The sequence below is a fragment of the Cataglyphis hispanica genome, chromosome 7, assembly GCF_021464435.1.
Source record: "Cataglyphis hispanica isolate Lineage 1 chromosome 7, ULB_Chis1_1.0, whole genome shotgun sequence".
NCBI classification, from domain to species: domain Eukaryota; kingdom Metazoa; phylum Arthropoda; class Insecta; order Hymenoptera; family Formicidae; genus Cataglyphis; species Cataglyphis hispanica.
Window position 1 is genome coordinate 2,459,782 of NC_065960.1, and position 12,012 is coordinate 2,471,793.

At 39.5% G+C, this 12,012-nt stretch overlaps 1 protein-coding gene across 1 annotated transcript; it reads left to right on the forward strand.

Annotated features, from left to right (window-relative positions):
- Positions 1–667: 667 nt before the first annotated feature.
- Positions 668–4,129, forward strand: LOC126851199 (uncharacterized). The gene has a single exon (XM_050594895.1). The coding sequence runs from the start codon at positions 668–670 to the stop codon at positions 4,127–4,129; it is 3,462 nt and encodes a 1,153-aa protein (XP_050450852.1).
- Positions 4,130–12,012: the final 7,883 nt, after the last annotated feature.

The following is a 12,012-nucleotide window of genomic DNA, read 5'->3' on the forward strand; positions in this document are numbered from 1 at the left end:
TATGAGTCATGTGGGGGTGCTCGCCCCCTTCCCTCCTTCTCTCTCTTTCTTTGAGACCGCATGTCCGAGCGAGCGAGGGTGTCCCGTTCGTCGTATCTCGTTCGTCAAGTTTCGCATGTGTCTTTCAGCACGAAGTGCTCGTTAGCCAACCCCAACTTTCTATCCCCTCAAACCCCGTCGAGCGAAATTATTATCATCTTTCTGCCGAATTAATATCGCCACGAGCATTCGCGATCTTCTGTTCCAGTGAGACAATATATTCGAAATATTATTATAGTATATTAAAAATATTTTTAGATTAAACATCGTATATACTAATATGATAAATTATAAAATTCAACAAAAAATTTTTTTCAAAACAAAAAAATTATATATATATATATATATATATATATATATATATATTTTACATATAAATATTAGAATATGTTATTATTATGGATACAATATAGATGTAAATAATTAATTGTATAAATGTCGTTTTAAAAAAAGAGTTACGTTGAGAAAAGTAAAAAAAATCTGTTCAATGAATTTTCTTTTTTCGCGAAATTTTTATCAGATGCCAGATTATTTTTCGCAATTTTCTAAACAAGAGAAATTTGTCTGTTCTTTGGCAGACGGGCAACATCGCAGGAACAGCGGGCTGCGGGTCGCGTGATCCATCGAGATGTCATCGACCATGACATCGTCGCACGAGCCGACGACGACGATGGCAGAGACGGAGCTGGACAGCGATGGTTCGAGCTGCGGCGAGCGCGACACGTGGAAGCGCCTTCGCGGCGATTCCGCCGACCTCAGTATCGGAACCAAAAAACGTCGGAAGCAAGCCACACCGGTAAGATTCTCGTCCAGCATAGCGACAGGCGCGCATGAGGATGCATACGAGGACGAGCGCGAGGACGAGGATAGCGAAGGTAAGCCGTCATCACGATCGCCGTTGCTGAGCAACGAGCATCACCATCATCAACACCACCATCATCATGAGTCGTCGTTGAAAGACGAGAATCTTAACAACGAGTTTCGTTGCCAGCACTGCGGCCGGTTCTTCGACAGCGACGAGACGCTCAATGTCCACGTGGACGGTGAGCACGGTGGCGCGAGTCAGATGACACCGTGTGTCGCTGTCAAAGTAGAACCGGCGCAGCAGCTGGATCAGAGTAATGATGGTCCTGTTAGCCTCCTAAGCGTCAAGAACTTCGCGACTACGTGGCTGGCGTCCGGCAGTCAGCAACACGTGCAATCGCAGACGCAGATGCAATCGCAAAGTGAGGAACCGTGGTCGGGCGGTCCGGTCAATCAGATCGTCACAATGACCAATCACTTGCAGGCGCTCTCGGGTTTTCCTGGTACTCTCGCGCAGTATCTACCTTTACCAGGTTTTCCCCTACCCGACCCTCAGCAAGTCCCAAGAACCTCCCTCGGTCCGGTGCCGGTCAAAATTTTTAATCCGGACGCGTACTGCGACATGTGCAACAAAGAGTTCTGCAACAAATACTTCCTAAAGACGCACAAAGCCAACAAACACGGGATCTACGTGGACTCGCCGGCGCCAAGCACGGCTGTGGACGCTACTAATGTTTTTGGCACCACAAGCTTCCATGCAGCAAACACGAGCGTGAAGCTGGAACCACCGACGACACCGCCTCAGAAACGTTTCCGCAACGAAGAATCTATGACAAAAAGGCACAAGCAAAAAAGCGAGTCATTGATGGATCAACAGTCGGACAGTCAACAGATTTCTCTGTCGCAGAACGAAGAGGACCGGGAGACGCCGCGCGATAGTCCCGGCGGCATGGAAGCGCTTCTTAAACAGGACTACGGCGTCGAACAGGAAGATGCCACTTTCATGCCGGCTCCTAGACACCTCTCGCCCCAGTCCATTCAGCAGGCGCGCGATTCCGGCTTCAGCGCCGATCTCCTGCGACGTCTGGGCGTTATAAATCCCGAGGCGTTTTGTGAAATCTGTTGCAAGGAATACTGTAACAAGTACTTTCTACGCACGCATAAGATGAAACGGCATGGAATCGTCATACAAGATAACGAGAAGTCACCTGGCAATCCTGGTACGGCCATCGCCACGTGGCATCAAGTGCAGACCAGTCCGTTGAACCTAATCGTAACCGATACTACCCCCGCGGGTTCGGAGTCCAACGATCGCATCGGCGAAGAGCACGAGTGCAAATCTTGCGGTATCCGCTTCCAAACAATCGACTTATATCAGGAGCACTGCAGGAAGATACACGAGAGCGAAGAACATGGCACGCCAAAACAAGAATATGATGTAGAAAGTTCCGATCAGCGTACCGATTCGATCTCGGAGGATCTTCAAAAGCTGCAGACGATGATTATGCAATTAAACGGGTTGGATTCTTGCAAAGGATTATCCTGCGCCGTCTGCGGCAAAGAGTGCGACTCTAGGTCGGCTCTACGCGTTCATATGGCGACCGAACACAGTGTCGTTAATGATGAAATTTCGTCGCCGCAAGAGACGTCGCCTACCCAGCTCATTTCGACTATTTTCTGCACTCTGTGCGAGAAAGATTATCCCAGCCAGGAGGCTCTGAGAAGACACATCAGCGAAGAGCATCAACCTGTCGTGACCAACGTTATTACGCTATCGACACTTCCGCCGATAGTAATCGCTTCTTCCGCTAATTCAACACCAACCAATCAGATTTTAAGCAGTCAAACGACGATGACGACGACAACGACGACGACGATGACGGAGAAGAAAATGACATCAATGACGCCTACGTCTAGCTATTGCGAAATATGTAACAAGGAGCTGTGCAACAAATATTTTATGAAGACACACATGCAACGAATGCACGGTATCGAAATTGAAAATGGTGCACAGATCGGCGGTGTTATCTGCAATATTTGCAACAAAGAATTGTGCAGCAAATATTTTTTACGCGTTCACAAGCACAATACTCACGGGATCGTCGATGAAAGCACGTCGTCGGCATCGACGTCGAACAAGCAAGAGTCTTACGACGCTTCCGGCACAGAAGATTCAGTTTTGAAGCAGGAACTGGGCGACCTTAGTCATAAATACTTTATTCACTTCACCGAGGTGTGTCCGATCTGCAGCCGAAGGTTTCGCAGCATCAAGTGGCTGAAAGCCCACCTGATGGGTGATCATGGCAAAGTTGGAATTGACAAATGGCGCGAATTAGAACAACAACATCAAGAGACGCCCAGAACCAGCGGCAAAAGTGTCGCTTCGGTAAAGAATATCCAGCAAACGTCAAATTTGAAAATTCCCAATGGCTTCGAGATTATTCAGCAAGTCAAATCGACCGATTGCACGAATCTGGGAAATCAAGTGTTGTCAAATCTCTTTGGTTCTTCATCCGAGGAACATCAGCTGAAAAATTATCGTTGCGCTTACTGTAACTTTGCGACCTCCGTGCTGCCGTTACTCTTCCTTCACGAGCGATCACACGTAAGTTTTCAGGAAAATGTCGAAGGTGATCGACCGTTGCAGTGCCCGATCTGCTTGCAGGACTTCCATCAACTAGAGCTACTTCATCAGCACTTACTCGCTAAGCATCAAATCCCCAATTTGCTATCGCACTTTCAGCATCCTCTTCTAAACAACTTGAGATCGGATGCTGATGTCAAAGCGAGCGACGCTAAGAAAGCCGAACAAGATACAAAGGACAATCGAGCGGAATGCAGTCCGCAGATCGATCGAAATATTTCCGAGCCCGCAAAGAATCAACGGCAGGATGAAACCGCCGTGCAGGTGACTGCTCATGGCGCATACAAGTGCGCTCAGTGCGGTTACGCGACGACGAATCTAAATCGGATTAAGAAACACGTGCGAAAAGATCACAAATTGATCGGCGATCCGACGGAGAGCGTGATCGCCGAGCTCAGTAAGACTCTGAAAGATGTGGCAAATAAGCAGAAGGTACCGGCTTGTTACGCGATGCCGCAGGACATGAACTCGAACCCTGATAAAACTATCATGCAACCGTTCCTGATCGAGGAGCAGGATCTGATGCAGGCAGGCGCCGAGTCCAGCTCGACGAAGAGATTCGCACCAGCTTTAGTCTACTTGCCGGTCAAATCTAGAATCAGCAACGCCTTGACCGCTTCCTTCACTCTCACCCCCGCCTGAGTTTAGATTTTTATCATATTTTTCTCGTGTCTTGAAAGAGCACGAGCGGTAGCATCTACATCTGCGATCTGAGCACATGGTATCGATTCCTATTTATTGTGCAAAACAAGCGGCAAGGTGTTATTTGCACCGTAATATTTTGACGTTTCATTAATTTTTACAGATTTTTCGCATTTTTTGCAAACTCCGCTATATATTAAGCAAGCTCTCTAGTTTCACGTTGTAAATTGATAAAGTAAAAAAGCTAGTCGAATGAACATAATACTAGTCAATTGAGTTTATATTTTGTGTTTTTAAAATTAATTTTTTATTGTGCTAAAAATTATTTTCATAACCGTTCGATACCTGAGAAAATATTCATTGAAAAAATAATTTTTCATAAACATATTCTGAAAATTTTTTGAATTATTTTCTTAGGCGTTAATCAATCTCGGAATTTTCTTTTTACTGAGTAATATTTGTAAGAAGGAAATAATTCCATCTGACGATATTTCGTTCCAATAAATTTGTCATCGCATCGCGAAATTGCGAAATTTCGTGATCGACTCGTAGGCAAAAATACGTAAACATCCTAAAGCATCAAGGAGTAAGACTATTTTACCGCGAAATCTCATTTCAAAATAGTTTGAAGAGCGATGAGGTTTTATACCAGACCGACCGACGAACGGTTTTCTTCAAAAGGGAAGATCTCCCTCCAAAAATAACGAGACAAGATTGTTATTATTGTTCTAAGTAGAGGAACATACTCGTTATATATTCTTGTAAATATTTAATCATAACTAATTAAAAGCACGAACGGGTGATCGACAAAGTTCCTATTTTAATTACGATAAACTCTTATATTGGGAGCCTCTTCATTCTTTGTTCTTTCGCATTTTATTTTCTCTCTCTCTCTCTCTCTCTCTCTCTCTCTCTCTCTCTTTCTCTCTCCTTTTTTAGTTTCGATTCGATTTTCTCTGAATGAACAAAATTAAACGTAGGATCAACGATATGATCATTCGATTGACATTTAACGCGTTATTTCTTACTTTTTCTTTCGCGACTGTTCTAGTCAATATTATATATATATACATGTATTTACGCGTAAAAAAATAAGCAGAGAGTTTTCAGAGATTAAGAAGATTAGAGAGATATTTATCATATATAATATATGTATATGCGATAAATATTTCTAAACGCTAGACTTCTAGTACGCTAGACTTCGGAAAATCGGCGAAAGGCGATAATTAAGCGCGACTGCTAATTATCGTCGCGACAGTATGATTCTGACATAATGATTAACAGAGCATTGAATATCAATGTGTAGAGAGAATCGCCAACCAACTCAGGGGTGGACACAGTATAACCCGCAACAAAAAGTACAATCGTAAACACAGCCAACACATTACATAGACTTTAAATAACTTTTAAATTTAATGATGATATAGCGTGTGTCTTGTAAATGTTCCGCGGATATCAATATAATATGATCGACCATCTCTATCTTAGAGGGGTCGCAAACCGACCAAGCTCGAGCCACACGAATATTTGACAAACCGCCTCCAATTTATATATAAATATATATACGATCTACATATTTTAAAGTTATATAGAGCACACTCGAATTTTTAACTAAGAGTTATCTAGTCTAGTCGGTGAAAAGAAAAAAAAAAAAAAAAAGAAATGCGAAGAGACGTCGAGTTCGAGATAAAAGTTCCTGCCGAAAATTGTTTCGAATCTCGTGCCTTTGCAGTTTGTAAAACCCGCGAATTACCTCGCACGAGTTATCACGCAAGTCTCGATAAAATACCCGATGTAACAGTCTGATCCGTGTATTATGATTATCATAAATAAATTTTTTATCGGGTATACTTTCTCGATTGTATCATGTAATAGTCGATCTCTTCTATTCGATGTAATTAAAATTTTCTACCTTGAGAATAATTAATGAATAATTAGATAATTATTTTCCAAAAATATTATATATAAATGTTTATCTCAGAATCATATAGAGGTATGATAATTTTATAACGTACGATATCCATTTAAATTTTTGGCACGACATAGAATAACGTTAAATTATTATATTTTTAAAAAAAATTTTCCTAAAAAAAACAAGATAAAAAAGTATTTAAATCGTATATTTGATTGTTTATTTAAAAGTTAAAAATCAAAAATATAGATTATTCAAAAACTGAGCTACAAAAGCTTCATTAAATTATTTTGATGCAAAAATTTTGGATTATTTTTTCGGCAACGGTCAAGGCCCCAAATCGATCGAAATGCTCGAAAAGACAGCTGCAGTTAACTGTACATTGACCATACTCTCGATAGCGAAGCGTACAGCCGTTCCATAACCTGCCTAACTTCCCAAAATACGTTCCTCGCAGAACACCGGTGCATCTATCCCTCGACGATGAACAAACATGCATTTCCGCCCACGCGATATTGCCCTCACTATCGTGAAATAATAATGCTGCTTAGTCAGTCCAATCATTGCACGGCGATATTTTACAAATATTTTTATTTCCGGAAATTAGCAAAAATTATTTGAAGAGACGTTTTAGATTTTTTTTATATATTCGCTCTATTTATGTTGCTCTAATCTTCCTAAAATAAAACTAAAATAATGTAAACTATAAAAGTAAAATAAATATTACGAATAATAAATATTACTATCTTAAAAATTGGTTAAGATATAGATTATATTTTTGAATATAAAAAAATTATATGCAGATATATAATGTATATTTGGAAGTAAATAATTGTAATAGCTGAATCTATAATCATGCAATTTTAAGAATTTGACAACGAACAATGACGCACGAGTAGGATGACTTTGCGCATTGCAAAGCTTAGGATAATCCTTCGTGTAACGACGTATCGCGAATAACGGATGAGACAATAAATAATCGCGATCGGATAGAAACGCATCGATTCCCACTGAACATTCGACGCTCATCGTAATGCGAATTCGGCGCTGTCAAAGACGGCGATGATTTATTCCGAGCTATTTCCATTGCCTGAACTGGTTTTTGTCTCAAAGGCCATAAAAGTTTTCTCCGCGCAGCTGAAATTCGAGAACTGCGTCATTTAATGGTGCGCGCACCCCGAAGGGCCGGCCGTTGCCGAAAATTCGTCTGAATTAGTATGCGCGCACGCGTGCATTAACATACCTTAGGGGAGGAGAGAGGCGATCGGCTATTACACAAATCCATCGAGGGAGTGGGAAAGAAGTAAGGAGCGGAAACGTTGTCGAATGAAGGGAGAAGGAGCGATTTTGGTTGGGGAAAAAACGAATTTTTAGACGGCATTGTCGAGCAAGCGAGATGGGTCCGGACAAGCGAGATGGGTCCCCCACATCTGGTTTCCTACTCCCCCTCCCTCCCTCCCTCCCTCCTCCTCCTCCCCGCCCCTCCAGCGAGAAGGTCAGAGAGGAGAAAGGAGGTCGCGACCTTGGCGAGGATTTTTCCGAAAAAGTTCCGAGAATGAAAATCGGAATGGGAAGAGGAAGGCGCTGTGCGCATTCTCGCCCTTCCCCCTCCTGTCCCCTATTTACCCGGCGGCGGCTCTCGCCCATTCTTCTCGACCCACGTGCGCGACGCGCACATGCAAAACGCGGTGACATGCAAAACGGCTATCTCCACCCCGCTCTTAATTGCGGATCCCATGCAGATACGCGCATTGTGCACTTAATGGCCCGTGCGCGACGTGCGTTACGCACGAGGGAATACAGATTTTAATTGTTATCGAGAGAAATAGAGACCGTACACACACGTATACACATATGTGTAGGCATACATACACGGGTGGATAATAAATCTGGGCATCGCCGGGTGGATCATGATTTTTCGCGCGCCTGATTGCATTCATTTCCGAATAACAACGAGCGCGCTCGCGATCAACGCGAGATAATTTTTTTTTGATACTTCGATATAAAAGGGCATAAGTTTCGAAATGTAAGATATCAAAAAAATTCTTACATCTGCTATATACTTCGAGATATTATTGAATGCTAACGACGATGACTCGACGATGATTATTGATGAATTTAAATGTTGATGTTTTAAATAATTATCTGTAATCAAAATTTGCTAAATTTCGCTCTTTTTGTCGAACATCAAAGATTTATGCGCGCGAAATAATTTTCCTTCATTGCGGAAAAGTGAAAATTATATAATTTTAGTTGCATCGATATGTCATTGGTAGGTCAAAATTAATTTTTGTCTCTTTTTACTATTTATATTACATCTAAATTTAATAAATAATTTGAGAATATATATTGGACGGGCGCTGATTGTAATCAGTTAATTACGAATGTCGACGTATGCCGAAGCCGATGAGCGTAAGATCATAATAAAGTTCTAAGAGAAGTCCTAGCGACTCGCATGCCCGAAATCAGCATTGCCTTTGTAATATAATTGAGCACAAAATCAAAATTTTACCCGTAAACCAAACGAAAAAACATAAAGTATATATATATATATTGTTCATTAATATATATTATTAAATATATTATAAGAGCGTCGTAGGCTAAGTATACATATTTCAGTATGTGAATAATACAAATGAGATTTACATACAGTAGAGTCTCGTTAATTTTGGTCTTTCGGAAGGATAGAAGCAAAAAATTCTTGAAAAATAAAAATTAACGGTCTATCCATTATTAAGGAGAAGCGATGTTAGTGTTCGTGAAAGTATATGTGGAGAGATACCAAAATTAAGGGAAGCAAATTTAAGGAGACTCTGCTGTAAATATCTACGTGTACATCGTGTAATCCGTGTAACATTGGGTGCATACGAGCGTACGCGTTCGACAAACATATGGTATAGAGCGTATATTTCGTGAAACTAATTAATAGTATGTCTAGTCATTTTGGAAGCGATTTACAATTCCTATACCTGATCTAGTCACACGATCTAGTCACACCTAATCACGACAAAGTATTTTGATTACAGTGTAATCAATTTGTCGTTGCTCGACTAACCGCTTTATTTTTATATAAGATTATACGAAAGGAGATACATTATTTTTATTATTTTTCATTTTATATATTTATATAAAAATCTCTTTTTCCCCTAAAAGCGGTTGTGATCGTTACGTCATTTCAAAAGATTAGTCTCTCGATGTCGTGAAACCGCAATCTTTCATCAAAAGTGGGAAAAAAATACAAAAGGATATTACTTACTTTGTAGATACGCTATATTTATATATATGCGGCTGATTTTTTTTTGCAATTATTTTTATCTTAAGTTATTTATACGTGTGATGAAAAGAATTTATGCAAATAAAATTTTTTTCTATCTTTTATTCATTTTTGTTTCTGTTTTGTTGTCCTTTTTATTTTTAATCAATCTGCACAAATTTTAAGTTTACAAAATTTCAGTGAGTTTAATTATCGATATCATAGATAGTGAAACATGTATACAAAAATGATCGCCACGAATAAATACAGAGATCATTTTCGTGTCATGTCTCGAATCAAAGCATCGAAATTCGAACTCATCGAAATTACACCGGCTTGAAAAACGCTGGTTTTAAGATATCGAGTTACCCAATTCAGTTCGATGAACGGCTGTTACATCATCGTCGACTCGTCAATTTTGTTTTTTAAGGGTGTCGCTCCTAGGGTGCCTTTTTACCACCGGTGACAAATGATATCTCAAACAAATTAAATTTGATAAATTGTACATACACATGCGCCTCACGTGTCTTTTTTTTTGCGTGTTTAAAGCAGAAGCTCCTCTAAATAGTAGAAAAAGTAATATTCGTCAAATATAATCTTCCTGAATTATTTTATACAGAGTGAACAGAATAAGAAGGATAACGATATTTAAACTCTGTATAAAAAAAAAGTAAAATTCTAATAAAAAATTTCGATGATATTCTCTCAAGACATTATGTTATTTATAACTAATGGTGAACAATTCAAGACATTTTTTTTCCGATAGTGGAACGAGGGCGTTATCGAACGAAGGAAAAAGGATACGATGATTTTCAATCAGGAGGAACACCAGGCGCTTGCGCTATATAGAAGTTTTCCTTTTACTTGATAGCCTGTGGAGAGTCGAGTCGGTTTGAAAAGGGAAAGCGGAAAGACTCGTCTTTCTTGCGCGCGCGCATCGAACGACGACCGATGAGTAAATGACACACAGCTAAAGCCCTCTATTCTCTGCGTAAACACACAGACGCGAGCACGTGTATATATGGACTCGAAAAACGAATGTCCATCCGCGCCCGCACACATATATACCGAGAGTCCGGTGCGGGGGATATGTATAAAAATCAATAATATCTTGCGGTTTCCAAGAGCTCCGAAAACGAAGGAGAAACGGGACGCGAAAGTGGTGGTCGTTCGTCGTGTAGATATAAAGACAGAGAATATTTCGTTATCGTTCATTATCGCGCAATAAAAAGAGCTGAGACTGTTGACCTGAACTTAACAGATTTTATTGGATATTTTGAAGGAAAAAAGTATAAATCATGTGTCATCTTTGCAAGAGACATGTGTTGTGTGCCAGTATATTTTTTCACTTGTTTTAATTTTTTAAATATTTAAATATTTTTAATATCAAAATATATTAAGATTTATATATACTTAAAGAAATATCTTTTTTTAATAAAACTTTAATATCTCTCTTGATATTTTTAATATTAAAAATATTTATATTAATTGTTTATAACTCATATTTTATTTTAAAATTTTGGTATATATTGTTCATCGTGCCTGAAAAAAATAGGTATGCAATACAAAAGACTGATTGCAAGATTCAAGTCTTAAAACCTACAAGCTAGCTTCTAGAAGGCTCAAAGATGTCACTGTTTTTCCTTCTTATTTCTTTCGTAGTGCTGTATCCCACCCTCGCTGGATACAATAATGATGATCGTTTTATTTTCTCGTTATTTATTTACAAAAGGACGGCTGGATCCACGGTAAATTTCAGAAAAAAATATATCGAACTGTTCAATCTCTACTCCTACTGCGTTCGGTCCACCTTGCTTCCCCTACTCATCAATCGCCACAGCCTGCTTGTATTCCGACAAGGAAGTGGATTGCAATTATCAAAGCCTCCCCCTTTTTTTCCTTTACTCCTCCTTGGACTAGCCACTCTTCAACTTTGTTCCCCTCTGCGCGTTCATTTTCTTCCCCTATCGTCTCTTCCACGAACTTGTAGAAATTTTATCCTCCCGTAATAATTTTACCACTACCGTCACAATCGTCACCACTATCGCGGCAACTGTCATCGCGTTTCTCGCGTCCTTTTCTTTTTCTTAAACTTCAGCCGCAATCGACGCTTCGTACGATCAAAGAAATCCACGTGCCGGGACGAGGGTCAACGAAATTTTCCGCGCGGAAAAACTCGTAATCCTTCGGAATTTGAGAAAGAAAATTGATATATTTCTTTTAGTTTGCAATTTATAATATTTCCGCAATTACGACCATATTTAATCGAATATAAATAATAAATATTATAATCGAATATTAATAATAAATATTAAATTATTTTAACAATGCCGTTAAATTCGGTAGATTATAAAACCTTAATTTTGTCAACAATCGTCGGAGAAAACATCGTAAACAACAGACGATGATATCGCAATTCGTAATCTTCGCAAGTAAATAACATTATCGCGAACGATTAACGTGATCGATTTCACGTCCAAAATTATTGACTGATTAAATCTTCTAACTAATGAAAATCCAACATCTCTCAAAAGTTATTTTAAAATTTTTCTAGACAAGTCACATTTAAATTTATTTTGAATTCATATTTTATTTAATTATTTCCAGTTATATATATGCGATTAAAATATATAAAAAACAGAAAAATATATAAAAAACCGCGCTTATTAATATTGAACGAGTTCGACACATGTCTTGGGGAATGAAATATCGGGTAAG